This window comes from Hypanus sabinus, chromosome 10 (assembly GCF_030144855.1).
Source record: "Hypanus sabinus isolate sHypSab1 chromosome 10, sHypSab1.hap1, whole genome shotgun sequence".
NCBI lineage: Eukaryota > Metazoa > Chordata > Chondrichthyes > Myliobatiformes > Dasyatidae > Hypanus > Hypanus sabinus.
The window spans coordinates 140,933,771-140,955,640 of record NC_082715.1 but is presented as its reverse complement, the minus strand read 5'-3'; the positions used below and the strand labels follow the sequence as shown (position 1 = coordinate 140,955,640).

General features: G+C 42.6%; 1 protein-coding gene across 1 annotated transcript; it reads left to right on the top strand.

Moving 5' to 3' along the window:
- Positions 1 to 830: 830 nt before the first annotated feature.
- Positions 831 to 21,870, top strand: mchr2a (melanin concentrating hormone receptor 2a). Its single transcript, XM_059983154.1, has 9 exons — positions 831 to 993; positions 2,144 to 2,229; positions 3,290 to 3,426; positions 3,942 to 4,025; positions 8,019 to 8,232; positions 10,044 to 10,253; positions 13,179 to 13,373; positions 17,502 to 17,621; positions 20,268 to 21,870. The coding sequence occupies exons 5-9, from the start codon at positions 8,045 to 8,047 to the stop codon at positions 20,590 to 20,592; spliced, it is 1,038 nt and encodes a 345-aa protein (XP_059839137.1). The 5' UTR covers positions 831 to 993; positions 2,144 to 2,229; positions 3,290 to 3,426; positions 3,942 to 4,025; positions 8,019 to 8,044; the 3' UTR covers positions 20,593 to 21,870.

The following is a 21,870-nucleotide window of genomic DNA, read 5'->3' as shown; positions in this document are numbered from 1 at the left end:
CAAACATGGAAATAAAAGGCAAAAAGATGTTAGTTAAAAACAAGGTTAAATAAATAGGTTTTGAGCTGGCATTTAGAAGTGTCAACTGAGTCTGCTTGCCTTATAATTTTAGGTATTGAATTCCATGGTTTAGGAGGCAGTTCAACAAAGCTGACCTACCAATTATGTTTTGAAGGAGATAGTTTAAATTGAAGAGACCGGTGGAAGAAGATCTGCGATCCGGAGCTCTCAGATGAAATGAAGCTCAGCTTTATGAAATGAAAATGATTCTGTGACCCACTTCGGTCCCAGGTTATGGAGGGCATTGAAAACAAATTTAAAATCCATCCTAGAAGATAAAAGAAGCCAATCCAGAGTCGCTAGGACGGAAAAAGTTATGTTCCCTCGTCGTGGTTTTAGTTAAAAGTTTAGCAGCGGTGTTCCGAACAGATTGCTTTAAAGGGATAGCGAAAAGTGCATTGTAATGCACTAGAGTCTATTTAACGTACAGGCACAAATTAGTTTTTCAACATCATTAGAATCAGATTTAGTAAATGAGGGATTTAAAATTCAAAAATGAGTCAAGCGCAACATTCAGATTTGTTCCTTCTGTCTTTACAAGCGGAGGGAAGTTTTTGTCTTTGGGACCACCCAGAAGTATTTCAGTTTCTATCTTCATATATTTTTAGGAAATTGTATTTTCTGAAACCGAACTTTATTCATTTTTAGAATAAAGTTTATTTTGAAAACAAGAGGGGAGTCGCCAGTTGACTCCCCCATCCCCGCCCCCGCAAGAAGCGCCCGGGGTCGATCCAATGAGCCCTCGCTCTTCTTCAGGCGACGCGAGAAGAGAAGGTATGAATACCCTAATCACACACGGAGCACAGAGCTCTGCAATAGTGTCAGCTTCCTGCTGGAAACTACTTCTCTCCTCGATAAAAAAAAACAGACGACTATACCCAAGCCAATTGAAGGCAGAGAGAACTTTTATAAATCCTCGTTGGCGTCAAACAGGTAAGAAGAGGATTACTAAACACGAGGTTATGCAGATACTGGAAAATTTCAACAACACATGCAAAGTGCTAGAGGGAACTCAGCAAGCCGTCTTCCTTTCCAGTTCTGATGAATGGTCACGGCCCGAAACGCGGACTGTTTATTCCTCTCCGGAGATGCTCTCTGACCTGCTGAGTTATTTAGCATTTTGCGTGTCTTGTTTTAAATTTTGTAACTAGGGTCTATTCAGAGATCTTTCAATGAGATAAAACTATTGGTGGAAATGTAACTGTTTCTGTTTGAACTTTTTAAAATGACTTTTTAAAAATTCATTCAAATATTTTACATGCACCGAGTATTTGGTTATGATTGATCGGTAAACCTGAAATGATAGTGCCGCACAGTCTATCCCGTGCTAACAAATGACGCTTTCCATCCGCTCCCTGGCCAACAGGTTGCACGGGTGTAACGGTTATTTAAACTGAGAGTGGCCACAAGCACTTCGGCGCTGAAACGGGCGCTTCGGCCCATCCAGTCCGTACCGAACTGTTATTCTGCCTAGTCCCATCGACCTGCACCCGGAACTTAGCCCTCCATACCCCTCCCCTCCACGCACTTACCAAACTTCTCTCAAATCATCTTCCACTTTCGTTGGCAGCATTGGGTAATGCTTTAATGTGTAAAGAGTCGCAACCCTCCGCGGAATGTCAACAAACCAGTCACATTAAAACACGTGCCATAATCCTCCATCAGGGAACATAAAGCACCACAAGCCCTTCGGCCCATGATGATATACCGAATTTTAACTTTCTCTAACCCTTCAACATAGCCCTCCATTTTTCTGTCATCCCTAAGAGTTTCTTAAATGATCCTAATGTATTTGCCTCCACCATTACCCCGGTAGGGCGTTCCACCCACCACCCTTCTGTGTAAGAATAAAACTTAACCCTGACATTCCCCTATACTTTCATCCAACCATTTAAAATCGCGCTCCCCCCACCCCCGGAATTAGCTTTAACTGCCCTGGGAAAAAGCCACTGACTATCCACTCGATCTGTGCCTCTTATAATCTCTATCAAGCCGCGTCTCATCCTCCCTCGCGTCAAAGAGAAAAGCGAATAACTCAACCCATCCTCGTAAATTCATGAACTCGAGTCTCTCTTTTTTAAAGAATGATTACAGGTCTCAGATCTACGCCGCTGTAATGACACACAGGATTTCAGGAATTCGTAGACGTCCACAGCCTACCTTGCCAGGGTTGGTTAATGTTCACTGTTCCGTTATTCCTCCCTTTTGCACTACTGTATTGTGATTGGTGTCGCTGGGCGCTGCTGCTGTCGCAAAACAACATTTTTCACATAAGAGTGACACATACAAAACTCTGGGAGGAACTCAACGCGTCAGGCAGCATTTATGGCGGGGATAAACCGTCGACATTTGTGGCCGAGACCCTTCATCCATAAGTTTCATACAAGACAGTGATAATAAAGCAGCTTCCGATTCTGTTTATGAACCGCACTCCCATCAGAATATTCTTGTCCTTAAATATACACTATGCCAGAAAAAAATAATCAAGGAACTTAGTTGAGTAGACGTTTTTGAGTATTAAACGGAACTTTTGCAACAGAAAGCAGGTTCCTTTGTTGTAGGCCCGACAAATATCACCAAAGTGCAGTGTCGTTTGCACTGAAATTATAATCCGCCTGCCACCTCCGCCCACCGTTCCTCCTCGGTCGCCGGGCAACCGGAGCCAATGAGCACAAAATGGCCGTGCTGTTGGAAAGAGCCTGCTCCTCAAACTGGGCCTTTTGGTGAGAGCCACACAGCCAGGTGCCCACACACCCTCCCCAGTTTGTACAAGCTTGTTGGAGACACCAAATGAGGGCAGTTTTTCCAATTCACTTCCAAGCCAGAACCGATGACCTGTGATAAACCAGAGTGACACGCACAAAATGCTGGAGGAACTCGGCAGGTCAAGGCAGTGTCTGTGGAGAGGAGTAAACAGACGGACGTTTCGGGCCGAGACCCTTCATCAGATCCTGACGGTTTTCTGCCTCTCCACAGATGCTGCCTGACCTGCTGAGTTCCTCCAGCAGTTTGTGTGTGTGTGTGTGTTACTGATGTCTAAGTGTTTACTTGTAATGAGGGACGGGAGCGATTGGGATTAATTCCAATGTAACAGAAGTGGTGGAAATGATTCAGATGTAACACAGTGTTAATTTTGGCATTGGGATGTTAATGGCAAACTGCAAACTCGGTTGAACGATTCCTCCCACACTCCCAGAGTTTCACATTCGACTTCAATTTCTCTGCACAGACACGGCCCAGAATTCGTCTGATCTGTGAGACGGGCGAGGGAAGTCCGGCACATCGTGCACTCCCACGATCCCTTCGTCTCAGGTTTATTGTCTCGGTTCTCCTGCCTGCAGTGTTATGTATAACAAACTGCGCCAGGTAAATGCTTGGAAAGTCAGAGAAAGTGCAGCCGGTACTCAAAACACTGTCAATTACCCGAGCTCGACGCTAGGTGTTTATGGATCATTTCAAATTTTCATGAAAGTGAATTGGCCGGACGAGTTTATAAACCCATGAGACACGCGAGCCGGATTAAGTTATTCGGCGCATCGAGTCTGCTCCGCCATTCCATCATGGCTGATGTATTACCCTCTCAACCCCATTCTCCCGCTTCCTTCCCATAACCTTAAACGGGCCTTAATCTGGATTTTATTAACTGTTTCCCTTTTAATCTCCATCAAATCCGTTAGCTGTCAAGGTAGCAAGCAATCTTACGTACAACAGTAGACTAGGAATGTAATTCTCAGGATGAGTCTGACAAGGTGTATTTGGCGCAGTATCCGTGAGCAATACCACCTTTCCTCCCAATACAATCTAAATCGACGCGTCAAAGTTGTTTTCTTATTATTAACAAAATGTAGCTATTTCAAGTCCTATTAAATGATTACTCACAGTTCTCATAGAGCTTCATTATTTGCTGTGAAGGACAATGTAGAAGAGGCTTGACCCAAACGCGGAGCAGCGGAGGCAATTTAGAGGTGAGCAAGAACTTTAATAATAAGCATGCAAAATAACATGCGGGGGGGGGGGCATAGAACAAGAGGGGACGGATGCTCAGCTCGACAAAGCAACTGAAGCCTAGGAGTAACTGGTTGAGGATGGAGGAACAAGGACTGTGGATGGGAACTGCATTTAAATAGGCTGCAGGTAAAGAGTTGGAAAGGAATGGTAGGTGACTCCTGTTAGCTGGGTGTTGATTGGGAACTGCCTGCCCATGCAGGCTCTGAAGCCTCAGCCTGAACAGCTGACTCTTTAGCCAGTTATCTGCAAAATCTCCTGTTTATATTTGCTGAATAATTTAGCCTGATTATGCTTGCCAAGTTAGACTTAAAGTTTCAGAGATCTTATATTTGGCAAATTAATATAGTTTTAAAAATTTAAGTATGCTGTTAGTTTTATTTTACTCTTATAATCAGGCAGTTTATTCCTAAACAGAAAGTATTTAAAAGCAGAGCTTTATGCCAGCTTTGCCTTGAACAATCCACATTAGGGCTGTGTAAAAAGTGCTACCTTTAATCATCAGACAATAACATATGGGAGCAGTTTGGCCTATCGAATCTGCTCTGCCATTTCATCATGGCTGATCCAATTTTCCTCTCAGCCCCAATCTCCTGCCTTCTCTCCCTGCTCATTGAAGAATTTATCAACTTCTGCCTTAAAAATACATACAGACTTGACCTCCACAGTTGCCTGTGGCAAAGAATTCCACAGATTTACCACACCCTGGCTAAAGAAATTCTTCCTTCTTTCTGTTCTGAAAGGACGCCCCTCTATTCCAAGGCTGTGTCCTTTGGTCTTAGACTCTCCTTCCATAGGGAACATCCTCCCCACATCCACTCTATCGAGGCCTTCCAGCATTCGATAGGTTTCAATGAGGTCACCCCTCATTCTTCTGAATTCTAGTGAATATAGGCCTAGAACCATCAGATGATCCTCTTATGACAAGTTGTTAAATCCTGGAATCATTTTCATGAGCCTCCTTTGAACCCTCTCCAGTTTCAGCACATCCTTTCTACGATGAGAGGCCCAAACCTGCTCACGATAGTCCAAATGAGGCCTCACCAGTGCGTTATAGAGTTTCAACATTACATCCTTGCTTTTATATTCTTGTCCTCTTGCGATGAGTGCTGACATTGCATTCACTTTCCTCAGCACCAATTCAATCTGCAAATTAACCTTTAGCGAATCCTGCACAAGCAGCCCCAAATACCTTTGCACCTCAGATTTTGAATATTTTCCCTGGTTAGAAAATAATCTATGCTTCTACTCCATCTACCAAGGTGCATTACCGTGCACTTCCCAACACTATATTCCATTTGCCACTTCTTTGCCCATTCTCCTAATCTGTCTAAAGTTCTTCTGTAGCCTGTGTACTTCATCTAAATTAAATATCTCCTCCACCTACCTTCAGGATGGCGACCAAGATTTCAAAGGCAGAGTTTTGCAGCAGTTTCTCTGAGATGAGGAGCAACCAATCAGCAAGAGGGATTCATTAGAAAGGGCTGTTCAAACCAATTCAGATGCAGACGGAGCAGCTGTTCTGTGAGCGGCGATTCTTTTGGGGTGCGACAGGGTTTAGAGTGGCTTTGGCGAGATCAGTCTTGGGTGAGGTAAATTCTCTTGTGAGTTATTCTCTCTCAGTTTTTATTTGTTCATTCCTTAGGTTTCAAGGGACAGGTGACTGTCAGGAGAAGGAGGGGAATGCACAGCCCATGCTGTGTACCCCTGTGGCCATTCCCCACAGTAATGAGTTATTAACTTTTGATCCGCTTGAGGGGTACAACCTGTCGGGGGGAGCCACAGTGACAGGGTGTCTGGCACAGGGTCTGGTGCTGAGGCTCAGAGGAGCAGAGAGGTGAAGGGGACAGCAGTGCTGATGGATTCCTTCATCAGAGGAACAGAGACAGGGTTTTGTGGGTGTGATAGAGACACCTGGTTGGTATATTGCCTCCCTGGTTCCATGATTAGGGATGACTCAGATCAGATACATCCCATTCTCGAAGGAGAGGGTGAGCAGCCAGAAGTCCTGGTACATTTTGGCACCAATAACGTCAGTGAAAAGGTGAGGAGGATGAAGAGAGATTTTAGAGAGCTGGGTAGAAAACTGAGAAATAGGACCTCCAGGGTAGTAATCTCTTTGCCATATGCCAATGAGGGTAAGAATAGGATGATTTGGCAGGTGAATGTGTGGCAGAGGAATTGATGCAGGGGGCAGTGGTTCAGATTTATGAATCATTAGGATCTCTTCTGGGGGAAATATGACCTGTCCAAAAGGGGCAGGTTACACCTGAGCCCAAGGGGGTCCGATATCCTTGTGGGCAGGTTGGCTAAAGTTGTTTGGCTGGGTTTAAACTAATTTAGCAGAGGGATGGGAACCAGAGTGATTGTGTGGAAGATGAGGTAGTTGGTTTGCAAATAGAGGCAATGTGTAGTGAGACTCCTAGCAAGGAGAGGCTGATGACAGGGCAAAATTACAGTCAACAGGATGAGTTTGGGAAAATATAGACACATTTGAAGAGAGTGAATACAGGACTGAAGGTATTATATTTGAATGTGTGCAGTATACAGAATAAGGTAGATGAACTTGCAGCATAGTTACAGTTGAGTGTGTGTGATGTTGTAGGTATCACTGAATCATGGCTGAAAGAAAATTATAGCTGGCAGCTTAACGTCCAAAGATACAGGTTGTATCAAAAGGACAGGCAGGAAGGCTGAGGGGGTGGTGTTGCTCTGTTTGTAAAAAATCAAATCATTATAAAAAGGTGACATAGAGTCTGAAGGTTTTGATTTATTTTCAATAGTGCTAAGGAACTGCAAGGGTAAAAAGACCCTGATAGGTGTTATCATTATTACAGTAAAGGGAATTAGAGGCATGAGCAAGGAGTTGGCCATAACTGATTGGAAAAGACCTCTGGCGAGGATGACCGTAGAGCAGCAATGGCTGGATTTTCTGGAGGCAATTTGTAAGATTCAGGAAATATACATCCCAAAGAGGAAGAAGTATTGTATTCCAAAGGCAAAATGACACAACTGTGTCGAACAAGAGAAGTCAAAGCCAACATAAAATCCAAAGAGAGGCCATATAATAGAGCAAAAAATAGTGAGAATTTGAAGGATTGGGAACCTTTTAAATACCAATAGAAGGTAACTAAAAAAAAGCCATTAAGAAGATCAAGATGGAATACGAAATAAGCTAGCTAATAATATTAAGAAGGATACTAAAAGTTCCTTCAGATGCATTAAGTGTAAAGGGACATCCATTTAGAACAGAGATGAGGAGGAATTTCTTCAGCCAGAGAGTGGTGAATCTGTGGAATTCTTTGCCACAGGTGTCTGTGGAGGTCAAGTCTTTATGAATATTTGAGGCAGAGGTTGATAGATTTTTAGTTGATCAGTGCATGAAGGGATATGAGTGGAAGGCAGGGGATTGGGGCTGAAAGGAAAAATGGATCAGCGGTAATGAAATTGCAGAGCAGACTCGATGGAGCAAGTGGCCTAATTCTGCTCTTATATCTTATGGTCTTAAAAAAGATTTTGCAGATGATGGAAAACCAAAGCAACGGGCACAAAATGCTGGAGGAACTCAACTGATCAGACGGCATCTATGGAAGTGAATACACTGTCGACGTTTCAGGCTGACATTGTTCATCAGGACTGGAAAAGAAGGGGGAAAATGTTGAATAAGAAGGGGGCAGAGGGAAAGGAGTACAAGCTAGAAGGTGATAGCTGAAGCTAAGTGAGTGGGGGAGGGTGGTGAAGTAAGAAGCTAGGAGGTGATAGATGGAAAAGGTAAAGGGCTGAAGAAGAAGGGATCTGATAGGAGAGGGGAGTGGTCCATGGAAAGAAGCGAAGGAGGAGGGTAAAAATATTTGGTGTTCATGTCATCTGTTGAAAGCTATCTACTTTTATTCATTAATTGAGCTGTTTGTTCTTCATTGGCTCGAACTAATGCTATTTATTACTTATTACAGAACTAAGAATCTAAACTATAAAAGCTATGAATGGGTCCCAAACATTGCGCTGGGCTTGGAATAATGGATCTGAATGGATAAACACGTCTGAGAGCATTCTATATGACTATCAACTGATCAATGTATTTGAAACCATTCTCCTTCCTTCATTCATTAGCATTCTCTGTTCAACAGGATTCTTCGGAAATATTTTCATCTTATTTACAATCATCAGGTAGAATATCAAAATTAAAAGCATTTGGAAAGTCAATTGAGTTGTTTTGAAAATTTGTAAAATAATTAATGAACATTGAGCTCAGTAGTAATTTACTTTTACACTTAAGCGAGAGGTTAATACAGAATTCTGTTGTTGCTGTTATTGTTAACTTTACTAACTTGTACATTGTTCTGTTGTAAGTGAGTAAAAAAGCATAAATAGGTGGTTTAACAAAAAGATTTATCATAAAGATGGATGAAGTGAAAAAGCCTGTTTTGAGCTCCAAAGAGCCTAGAGCACAGAACATATGGCTCTGGGCCTGTATTCACTGGAACTCAGAAGAATGAGGAATAATCTCATTGAAACCTATTGAATGGTGAAAGGCCTCGAGAGAGTGGATGTGGAGTGGATGCTTCCTATGGTGGGGTAGTCTCAGGATATAGCCTCAGAATAGAGGGGTGTCCTTTTAGGACGGAGATGAGGAGGAATTTCTTTAGCCAGAGAGTGGTGAGTCTGTGGAATTCATTGCCACAGGTCTCTGCGGAGGCCAAGTCGGTGAGTAGATTTAAGGCAGAAGTTGATAAGTTCTTGATTAGTCAGGGTATGAAGGGTTAAGTGGAGAAGGCAGGAGATTGGAGCTGAGAGGGAAAATGGATCAGCCATAATGAAATGGTGGAGCAGACTTGACGGGTCCAATGGCCTAATTCTCCTCTTATATTTTATAGAATAGTACAGCATAGGCACAGGACTTTTAGCCTGCAATGTACCAATCCAATTAAAGTATTAATCAAATGTTGCAGAATTTTGTGTTTTTATTTCAGCATAAAGTTTATGTTTGGCCTTGCAAGGAAATGGAACACAACACAAAAGAAATCACGTACAGGAGAAGGTCATTTGACCCTTGAGACCTCCTCCTCCATTCAACAAGACCGTGGCTGGTCCATCTACCTGGTGTTGGTTCGTTAGTGTCACGCGATTCATAAGCACATCAAGGTAGTTAAAAGAGTACAGAATGCAGAATATAGGCACGAGAGATTCTGCAGATGATGGAAATGTTGAGCAACACACACACACAAAATGTTGGAGGAAATCAGCGGGTCAGGAAGAAGAATCTGTAGAATCTCTTGTGTTTAGGAATAAACAGTCGGATTATAAACTGCTGCATTGAGTTAGACCTGAATCTGGGTGCACAATCACGAGTGTACAGAAAGTGGGGGAGCGGAGGATGAGCGGACAGCCTTGTAGGGCACCAGGGTTGAGGATAAACACTTTGCAATTCCTCACATCCGTCCGTGCTAAACTGCATCTGCTGGGCACTGGTCCATTTGCATGACTTGATTAGTCACATTGGAGTCTCATTGCATTCTCCTCGCTGCTCAACCTTTCACTTGCCTTCCGTGTGTTCCCTGAATATGTGCTGTTGTAAAAAGGAATTCTGTGTGGCATTTCGCTGCCATTATCCTATCTAAACAAAGCTGTGCTGAGAAAAAGCCCTGAAGCAGGTATAATGGCATAGTGATTAGTACGACACTATTCCAGCCCAGCGCATCGAAGTTCAGAGTTTAATTCCAGTATTCTATGTAAGAAAGTTTGTACGTATTCCCATTTGCACATGGATTTCCTCCGGGTGCTCTGGTTTCCTCCCACAGTTCAAAGATGTATTGGTTAGTAGGTTAAGTTGCTTATTATAAATTGTCCTGTGATTAGTCCAGGGTTAAATTGGAATGTTGCAGAGTGACACTGCTTCTTGGGCCAGATGGGCCAGTTCTGAAATGTATCACTAAATAAATAAAATAATCCAGTGCTGATCATATGTGGGTCTATTTCAGGTCTGCGAGGAGGACCATCCCAGATATTTATATTTGTAACTTGGCAGTGGCAGATTTGGTCCATGTGATTGGAATGCCATTCCTCATCCATCAGTGGGCACGAGGAGGAGAGTGGGTGCTCGGCAGTACTGCCTGCACCGTTATCTCCTCGCTGGACAGTTGCAACCAAGTTGCATCTTGTGCAATTATGACAGCCATGAGCCTGGACAGGTAAGCACGAGCACACCGTGTTAATTGAACAAATGTTAAAAATGATTCAAAGAAACAACTCCGTATTTAGCTATATAATGTTCAACAAACATGCACTGAAAACTAGGTTATTCTGGGTTCCTGGAGAATTTTCAAGATGGAATGTGCATTACTTGGAAGAGTTTTTTAAAAAAAACATTTTTCATCCTGGAAAAATATCTCCAGTGTTCCTCTGATTAACTTACCATCAGCACAGATGCACAGGGTGTGTGCTTAGTCCCTGCTCTAATCACTTAATGGCAGTGAGGCTAAGTACAGCTCCAATGCCAACAAAAAATTTTGCTAGCCAAATCAAAGATGGTAACAAATTAGCATATAGGAGACAAATTGAAAATCTGAACTGACTTCACCACCCCTGGACTCTACAGCACATGTTCTCAATATTCGATCGATCTATCAGTTGTAGTACAGAACAAGCATCAGAATTGGGAAGAAATGCAATCTAACTGAGTTTGACTGTGATGCACCATCAATAACTCTCGAAGATGTGAGGCGAGATATAGGGTTTTATTGGCTGGAAGAAAGAACAAGCAGCAATTGTCCACCACACTACATCCTGGAGACTGAGACTGGGGTTGTGTCTCCAATCGCCTTTATACCGGGGACCGTGGGAGGAGCCACAGGAACAGTCAGCAGGTGGGGCGTGTCCAGATAGGTATATGTAGTTCACCACAGACTGTTACTACCAGGCCTGGGATTTTCATGCACAACGGGGTCTTGAGAGTTTACAGAAAATGGTGCAAAACCTGTAAATAAGGTGAGAGAGTGAAAAACCTGATTGGATGAGGTCAAAAAACAAAAGCATCCAGTGTGTGGCAGTTCAGTGGGGAAAAAAGACTTGTTAATGAGGGAGGTCAGAGGAGAATGACCAGACTGGTTCAAACTGACAGGAAAGCGACAGTAACTTAAATAACCATAACCATGTGTTATAATAGTGGTGTGTAGAAGAGCATCTCTGTGCACACAACACATTGAACCTTGAAGTGGATGGGCTACAGCAGCAGAAGACCATGAACATACACTCAGTGGCCACTTTATCAGGTCAGGAAGTACCGAATAAAGTGGTCACTCAGTATATATTAAATACTGAGAACTCGGTCACTTTGGATTCCTGGGGACTTTTCAACATGGGATGTGCAGTACATGAAAGGGTAAAAAAAAAACCACCATTCATCCTGGAAATACCTCCAGTGTTCAATCAATTGATTAATAAGATGGACATATACAACAGGTCAGGCAGTGTATGTAAATTCAGAAACAGAATTAACATTTCAAGTCCATAAGCTGAAAATTGGTGATTTGAAAATGTTAGTTCTTTTCACCTTTGCAGTTTTCACTTGACCTGATAGGTATTTTTGAGTATTTTATATTTTAGTTTAGATATCCAGCATCATTGGTATTCTGAATTTTAGCAGTTAGGATAGCAACCCTCAGGATGTAAATACAATACCAGTTCCTTCAGCAGTTTGTTTCTCTGTTATGACATAGAGTAATTTAAATCCTTTGAAATGTATTGCTTTGCACTGATTGATTAGTCCTCACCAAATCAGGTTTATTGCTCTCCCACCTTGTTTACAATCAAATTCCAGTTCTTACTTAGAGCAAGACCTTCGTCTTTGTTAAAGTTCTTTTCTTCTAGTTTTATTTCAATGTTTTCTTCACCAGGCGGTCCCAGAACGGTAGTGTTGTGCTGTTGAAGTCAATCCTATGACCGTTGTGTATGTGGTGTTCTGGTACTATCAATTTCTCTGGGTAACCTAAACGGATGCATGCCTGTGCTCCTTGATGTGGGTGTCCATTGTTTGTCCTGTCTGGCCGATATACAGTGTTCCATATTCACAGGGAATCCTGTAAACACCAGCCAGGTCATCTTTGACCCATGTAGGCTGTGATTTGAGCTTCCTTATGGGTTTGTAGATGATATTAATCCAGTATTGCTTCAGGATCCCGGCAACCCTTCCAAAAACTTGGGGAAGACAGGCAGTAGCGATGGGTTCCTCATTATTGTTAGGCTTCCTGGTTCAGTCCTTTTGAGGGCCCGATTAATTTCCTTCACCTTGTAGCCATTCTGTAGGAAAGTTGTGCGTAATCGTCTTATTTCTTCATGAAGACTCTCTGGGTCTGAAATAGTTTTTGCACGGTTAAGCAAAGTAGAAAGAACCACTCTATGTTGGGGGGTGTGATGATGGCTGATATAGCTGAGATATAAGTCCACGTGAGTGGGTTCCCGATAGACACTATACCTGAGTCTACCATCTGGTTTCCGTCATATTAGGATGCTAAGGAATGGGAGGCAACTATTCTTCTCCATCCCATTGCCACAGGCGGCTGTGGAGGCCGGGTCTTCACAGCATTTAAGGCAGAAGCTGATGGGTTCTTGGTTGGTCTGGGCATGAAGGGAGGAAGTTGGGGCTGAGAGGAGAAAATGGATTGGCCAGGATGAAATGGTGGAGCAGACTCGATGGGCCAACCAGTATCTAATGTTTTTAAGAGGGAGCTGTGGCATATGAGAGCAACCTCCACTGTGTAGCAGAGATGAAGTGGCAGCTGCGAAAGGAGGAACTGAGCAGCCGCTGACCACAGCCACCACTTACTCATGCCCACACCGCAGCAGATCCTGGATCTCCCTGTGCAGTCTCCTGAGGACCCACCAATGGACAACCCCTCAGGAGAACATCATGGTTGTCTCCAGTTATCAGTGCTACTGCTTGCCTTTATTCTATCTACACTCCTCATAACTGTTACGGAGTTTTTACCAACTCCATATCTTCAACAGAGGCAGCAGGCTATCGCTAAACCATGTCTTACATAGTTTACAAATGCAGACTGAGTTCATCAGTTATGATGGCTGTGCTTCTGAAAGTCTACTCAATATCTCATTCTTAGGTACCTGGCTCTTGTTCATCCATTCAGTTTGGCAAGTTTCAGAACCAGGTCAAAAAGCATTAAAATCAACGTGAGCCTTTGGGCAGTTTCCCTCGTACTGGTTCTTCCATCCTGGATGCACACAAAAGTCATTCAATTTCAGGATGGCCTGGAAAGCTGTGCTTTTGATCTAACTTCACCCCAGGACATACTTTGGTAAGTGTTTTTGAAAATAGGGTGCCTAAGTGAATCTGCAGCATCCATTGCCACTGGCAGCCACAGAGGCCAAATCATTGGCTATATTTACAGTGGAGGTTGATAGGTTCTTCATTAGTAAGGATTTCCGAGGTTATGGGCAGAAGGCAGGAGAACGGGGTTGAGGTGGAAGATAAATGAGCCGTGATGAAATGGTGCAGACTTGATGAGTCGAATCCCCTTCTGTTCCTCTGTCTTATGGTCTAAGCACTTTGCTGAAAATGTTTGACGTGCATCTTTTTAATCAATTTAGGGTTTACACTTAAACATTGCATCCAGAAGCATCCATGATCAATTTTGAATTGAACTCTCTGCTGGTAAGGTTAGTGGAAGTCAGAGCTTTAAAAAAAAAGAATTGGACAGATACATGGGGGTGAAAATCATTTGCAAACCACAAGGAAAAGTTGGGAGTGTTGTCCCTGATTATTTATTTAGAGATACTGCGTGGAATAGGCCCTTCTGGTTCTACGAGCCATGCTGCCCAGCAACCCCTGATTTAACTCTACTCTAATCATGGGACAATGTATAATGATCAATTCACCTACTAACCAGTACATCTTTGGACTACAGAAGGGAACTGGAGCACCCAAAGTAAACTCGTGTATTCCATGAGGAGAGTGTTGAAATTGCTCATAGGTGACAATAGACAATAGGTGCAGAAGTAGACCATTCGGCCCTTCGAGCCTGCACTGCCATTTTGAGATCATGGCTGATCAACCACTATCAATACCCAGTTCCTGCCTTGTCCCCATATCCCTTGATTCCCCTATCCATTAGATACCTATCTAGCTCCTTCTTGAAAGCATCCAGAGAATTGGCCTCCACTACCTTCCGAGGCAGTGCATTCCAGACCCCCACAACTCTCTGAGAGAAGAAGTTTTTCCTTAACTCTGTCCTAAATGACCTACCCCTTATTCTCAAACCATGCCCTCTGGTACTCTGAACTCTGAATTGAACTCTGAACTCTGACACTGGAGCTATAATAGCATCGCACTAACTGCAATGCTACCGTGGTGATTAATTAGATTCCGACAACTCGTAGCATCACATTATTACTGCTCAGGGCCTTTGAATTCAGAGTTCTATTCAGATGCTGTCTGTAGGAAGCTTGTACCCATGAGTGCAGAGGTTTCCTCCCACAGTCCAGAGAAGTACTGGTCGGTAGATTAATTGTTCCTGTGATTAGGCTAACAGTAAATAAGGTGGGTTGCTGGGTGGTGTAGGTCACTGGGCTGGAAGGTCCTGCTCTGCGCTATCTCTTAATAAATAAAATAAAAAATAAATGACCTCACGCTCATTCCTCAATCACGTTCATTTACTTGTGCATTAGGAGACCAGCATGGCCCCTGTCATCAGACTGCTCAGAGGCCTGAACAGAGTTGTGCCATTTTTAAACAAAAATGGACTCACTGCATACAGATATTCGCCAATTGGTAATCTTGTGGATATTCATGTTCCTTATTTGCACAATTAATCACCAATTATATTATGATAATAAGATAATACCCAATAAAATGTGCTCATTAAATGCTGATAATAATGCAGAACTGGTAAAATAACTGACCAATAGTAAGTGTCACTTTAAAATGCTTCATTTGCATCCTCATCTTGTCTCGGATAGCTCTGGTGCCCTGCTGTGCTCAGGGGGAGATATGTTCTTCAAAAAGCTTTCTTACTTGGGCTGACTGCAGGCTGTCTGTAAAGACAGACAGACATACTTTATTGATTCCAAGGGAAATTGGGTTTTGTTACAGTCGCACCAACCAAGAATAGTGTAGAAATATAGCAATATAAAACCATAACTAATTAAATAATAACAAGTAAATAATGCCAAGTGGAAATTAGTCCAGGACCAGCCTATTGGCTCAGGGTGTCTGACACTCCAAGGGAGGAGTTGTAAAGTTTAATGGCCACAGGCAGGAATGACTTCCTATGATGCTCAGTGTTACATCTCAGTGGAATGAGTCTCTGGCTGAATGTACTCCTGTGCCTAACCAGTACATTATGGAGTGGATGGGAGACGTTGTCCAAGATGGCATGCAATTTGGACAGCATCCTGTTTTCAGACACCACCATCGGAGAGTCCAGTTCCACCCCCACAACATCACTGGCCTTACGAAAGAGTTTGTTAATTCTGTTGGTGTCTGCTACCCTCAGCCTGCTGCCCCAGCACACAACAGCATACATGATAGCACTGGCCACCACAGCCTCATAGAACATCCTCAGCATCGTCCGGCAGATGTTAAAGGACCTCAGTCTCCTCAGGAAGTAGAGACGGCTCTGACCCTTCTTGTAGACAGCCTCAGTGTTCTTTGACCAGTCCAGTTTATTGTCAATTTGTAAACTATCTTTGCCTGGACATTACCTTAACCCTTGCCTTGTTACAACTTTGAGATCCCACCCGCTTTCCTTCCCCTCACCTGTCACCTTGTACTCCTTTGCCTCTCCACACCTTCTTATTCTGGAATCTTCCCACTTCCTTTCCAGTCCTGACTAAGGATCTCGTCCCAAAATGCTGACCGCTTAAAGTGGATTAAAGATTACAGATGAGCTTTATTTGTCTCATGTACATCGAAACATACAGTGGAATGTTGTCATTTGCATCAATGGCCAAAACAGAATTGAGCTGGGGTGGTCTGCAACTGTTGCCACACTTCCAGTGCCAACGTAGCACGGCCACAAAGTACTAACCCTAACCTGTATGTCTTTGGACTGAGAGAGGAAACCACGTGGCCACAGGGAGAACGTACAAGCTCCTTACCGACAGGGGCGGGAATCGAACCCTGATTGGCAGCCACTAGCGTGCTAAAGTGATTGCCCTCACCGCCACACTTCATTGTTTATTCCTCTCCATAGACACTGCCTGACCTGCTGAGTTCCAACTGCGTTTGGTGTGTTTTGAATGTGTATTGTTCTGTGATGAGATAGAGGATGGGTCAGATTGAATTTACAGTAGAGAGGAAAAGCATTGAGCTGAGCCCTCTAATCTGCTGTTCGTGTTCCTGATGAATTTCATCCCCTCTGCTTCATCTAACCTCGACTCCACATTACCTTGCAACTTTCTACTTTTTGTGATTACTCAGCTTCTCACTAAATATGTCTGTCCTGAACTACACCTTGATTTTAAAACCTATAGTGTAGTAGAACTTAGAGCGTTACAGCATAATACAGGCCCTTCAGCCCACGATGTTTAACCTAACCCATTTTGGTCATTAGCTATCAAATGCAAAAGTACAATTAAGGAAACCATTTAAAACAGAGAGATTGTGGTTCTTTTCTCCCTCTCTTTTAGAATATTATGTTTCCTTTCCTCTGCAATAGCAGAGTCTTTGTATATTTTTGAAGCAGAAGTAGATGTAATTGATAAACCAGGGGGCGTGAAAAGTTGCAGAGTTAGTCAGGATCCGAGGTTCCAGTTCTATTCACCCTGATCTTACTGGGTGACAGGATAGGGTTGCAGGCAGAATGGCCCATACCTGCTTCTAACTCGTATCTTCATGTAACCTATTTTGTCAAATACATCTTGGACATTGTTTATTCAAAAAACTTTGCTCCATCTTAAGTTTCTCTACCCCACAATCTATTACCCTTGTCACTGCACTGAACTGTAAACACTTTAAACCACATTTTAAGGTGCAGTTTACATCGTAAATACCTGCTGCTATTTACATATTCCTGCACGTTTTATCCTATAACTGTACTTTAACCTGTAGATTTATTTTTGTAAAATTCTTTATAACTGTTGAATGTTGTTTTTGTTGCATGTTGCACAGCAAATTCCTAATACATGGAAATGTACATGGGGAATAAAGTTGATCCTTGGTCAGTCTTTGTTTTTGTACAGATTTTCAAAAATTCCTTTGTCTTTCTTTATTTTTCCTGTAAAAGCCTGAAAGAAAGTGAATTCCAAGGTAGTATACCTTGATAATAAATTCACTTGGAACTTTGATATACATTTACATGTATTAGAAACTTATGGTGGCGGACACAACATACAACAAAAAACACCAAAGCATCTTCAAAACTTTGGGCAAGCGCTGATTAAAATAGTGGTCAAAACTAATATGTTTCTCTCTGGTCCTATCACAGGTATACGTTGTATCACACCTTAACTTCCTTCTTTGTTCCTTTACCACTGATACTCATTTGTTACATCTTGATTCTGTGTTACACATGGGACATTTATCAGGAAAACAAGAGGAATGGAAGGTAAATTACATGTTTAATACATAGAACGAGAAAATGAGCAATGGAAGATTGTTTTCCCCAACATGTTTTGTATCTTTGTTGTTGATTAGTTAAGGATTTTTTAACTCAAAGAAGGAGCGCATTGCTGGCATTTACTGCTAATTGATCTTAAACACCTTGTTGATAGGTTTGATGGCCTGTCAATGCATCACTGGCACCAGCCTACCCGCCGTCAAGGACATATATACAGAAAGGTGCCAGAAAAGGATCCTATTCACCCAGCTCATGGACTGTTGTTCCCACTCTCATCAGGGAGGAGGCTGTGCAGCATCCATACCAGGACCACCAGATTTGAAAGTAGTTACTTCACCCAAGCAATAAGGCTGATCAACACCTCCTTCCACTAACCTTCCCCTCCTCACCCCCACCACTCACTACTTTATCATTTCCTGTCAGAGTCACCTTCTGTACAGATACACCTGTGCCAAGTGTCACTTGATGGGCATACAATCAATCAGTGTACTGTATAGAAGCTATCTTAAAGATTTACTGTGTATCTGCTGTGTTTTTTATTATTCTTTATTTGATTGTGCTTTCTTGTGTCGCATTGGATCTGGAATGATAATTATTGTGATCTCCTTTATACTTGTGTACTGGGAATGACATTAAACACACTTCAATGCTGGGAGGGGTTCCTAGTGAGCAGAACACTGCAAGTTAGTTTAGAATGAGAGAGGACAGGGGAAAAGTAGAACAAAGCTTTCTTGACTGGCACGTTGTTTTGATCTTGAATGAACAGCTGAAAAGAAAATATTACATGGGTGAAGTGGACAGCCAGAGACTTTTCCCCGGGGCAGAAATGGCTAATTTAAGGGGGCATAATAATAAGGAGATTGCAGGAAAGTATGGGGAGTGGGTGCGATGTCAGGGGTAAATTTTTTTATACAGAGTGTAGTGGGTGCATGGAACGTGCTGCCAAATGCAGTGGGGGAGTCGCACACAGTACCTTCAGGGGCATTTAAGAAACTCTTAGACAGGCACATAGATGAAAGAAAAATGGAGGGTTATGTAGGAGGGAAGTGTGAGATTGATCTTAGAGTAAGGGTGTAGGGTTGACGCAGCATTGTGGGCCAAAGGGCCTGTACTATGCAGTAAAGTTCAATGTAAAAATGAAAGGTTCCTCATATTTCCATTTTCAAGGAATAAACAACAGATGATAATATCATTTTAAAAATATATTTATTTATTTAGTGATAGAGCAATGAACACAGCTCTTCCGGCCCACTGCCACTCCTTCCAGCAACCCACCTCTGTAACACTAGCCAAATCACGGGTCAATTTACCATGACCAATTACCTACTAACTGGTACACATTTGGACTGTGGGAGGAAACCAGAGCACCTAGAGGAAACCCATACAGTCATAGGGTGAACCTACAAACCCTTACAGGCAGTGTCGGAATTGAACTCCGAACTTCATAACGCCCTGAGCTGTAATAGTGTCGCGCTAACTGCTACGCCACTCTGGCACCCAGAACAGCTAGCTGTCATGCTGAGAAAATGCTTCAGAGAGAGGTGGGGCCCTGACTTTGAAAGGAGTGCAGAAATTGCTTTTGCCTGCTGTTTGAGATTTATCTGTGCCTCTGAACCCCACAGGTTCACACTCACTCAAGTGAGAATAGGACACCAGAACTATTGTGTTCCGGTCTGTGGGGAAACTGCAGGTCATCAGTCCAGTTATGGAGACACTACCAGTAAGGGCTCATCAGTCCAAGTTCAAGTTTCTTGTCATCTGACTGTACATAAACACAACCAAACAAAAAAATGTTTCTCCGGACTACGGTGCATCCACAGGATATGTATCACACACAGCACATAAAACAAAATATTACCATAAATAAGTTACCTGTGCGGCACAGGTAATCAGTGAATAGTTCACTGTCCCAGTGACGAGACCTCGGTGCTGGCAGCATATTCATTAGACTCGCAGCCTGAGGGAAGAAGCTGTTACCCAGTCTGACAGTCCTCGCCCTGATGCTCCTGTACCTCCTTCCTGATGGTAGAAGGTCAAGAAGATTTTGGGGTGGGGGGAGTGTGGGTGGGTAGTAGGGAGCCTCAACCATGCTTTGGGCCTTTTGTCTACAAGTAGTGGGGAGGGAGACCCCCGTGATCCTCTCAGTGATTTTTTACTTCCCTTAAAGTAGAACAGCTTGGTCCTGACACAGTTCAAGTTCACTTTATTGTCGTTCAACCGTACACATGTATACCAACAAATGAAACAATGTTCCTCCAGACCGAGATACATCTAACTCATACACAACACATAAAGTAATATTACCCCCCCAAAAAAAATTAACAAATAATAAGGTGTGTATACAATACTAGTTACAAAGTAAACAGAATAATGCTACTGGTACTTTATACATGATGAGATCTGGGTGGTGGCAGGGAGGCAGTAGTCTTCTGGCCTGGGAGAAGAAGCTACTTCCCATCCTAACACTTATTGTCCTCGTGCCATGGTACCTCTTGCTGATGGTAGAGGGCACCATAGCATTAGGGCAAGAACTATTAGGATGAGAAACAGCTTTCTCCCCCCCAGGCTGAACACAGATGAAGGAAGTGAGTTGGGCTGCATTTATATAAATCATTTCATTTGTTTATTGTCTAGATATGACGTAACTATACCCAGAGCACGGCTGAAGCGACTAACCAAAATGGTCCTGGTTCTGGTGGGCGTGTTTGTGGTGAGTTCAGCACCGTACCATGTGTTACAGCTGGTTAATCTCAAAATCGCTCAGCCGACCACCATGTACTTCATCATCTATTATACCTCCATCTGTCTCAGCTATGCCAGCAGCAGCCTTAACCCACTTCTCTATGTGCTGCTCAGTGGTAACTTCCAGCGGAGGCTGACACACTGCACCAAGGCCCGAATGAGGGTAACTGAGCGTGAAATTATTAACATAGAAAGCATAATAAAGTCAAATTACTAAGTATAAATGCTGTTAAATGTAATCCACACAAAATACTGGAGGAACTCAGCAGGTTGGGCTGCATTTACGGTAGTGCTACCTGACTTGCGACGTTCCATCAGCATTTTGTGTGTGATGGATTCAGATGTTTTTGATCCAATGTTCATTCATAAGCTAAGAGAGACACATAAAACTGTTGCTTCGCAATCATTTTATTAAGTGTTAATGGAATAAAGAGGATTGTAAACAGTGAAGCAGAGGCTAGTAGCCAAGAGCAAAGAACAGGGAAAGAATAAAGATGGCAGAGCAACATGTTGAGCAAACAGCCATTCCATTCAAATCTGTAGATAAGAGCTAACCGATCAGATAGGCCCCATTCAAATAATGCAATACCAAGAAGCTTCCAGAAAGAGACAGAAGAACTGTAATCACTCGGGGACACATTGGATAATTTGCTTATACATACTGTGACCACTGGGAAACATACTAAACAATTACATGCATACAAGCAGTTATATAAAATACAAGCAAGCATAACAGTTAAAACTACAAAGAAAATAACAATTACACAGTCTAATCCAATGTGTGTTGCTCAATATTTCCAGCATCTGTAGAACCTCTTGTGTTAATGAAGAGCTATTAAATTGAATCGTTAAATATATTTAGGGCTGAGAGAAAAAAATCTGTGCATGTGGTATTTGAGGATTATAAGAACTGGGCAGTGGCATATGTCGTGAAATTTACTGTTCTCTGGCAGCAGCACATTGCAATATATAATAGAAACTATAAATTACAATATGTATATATAACATTAAATTAAATCAGTATTACAAAAAGAGAGGGGAAAATAGTGAAGTAGTGTTCATGGATTTGTTGTCCATTCAGAAATCTGATGGTGAAGGAGCTATCCCTGAAGTGTTGAGTGTGTATCTTCAGGATCTTGTACCATCATGTTTGAATCATCTTACGGAAAGGTATTTTTGGATTATAAATTTATAATAACTGCATTTAACTTAGATGCTGCCAAGATAAATTTGTGTAGAGCAGAATAAATTAATCAGGTATAAAGAGCATTCTGAAACAATGGGATTGAAATGCACAGTGTGTGTGAACGCTGTAATCTCTGCCTTGTCAGTCTGAAGTCAACTGAGAGAGCATCATAGACACGAGATGCAGCAGATGCTGGAAATTCAGAGTTATACATACAAAATACTGTACTGGAATAACTCAGCAGGTCCAGCAGCATCGCTGAAAAGGAATAAACAGTCAACATTTCGTACCTGATGAAGGGTCTTGGCC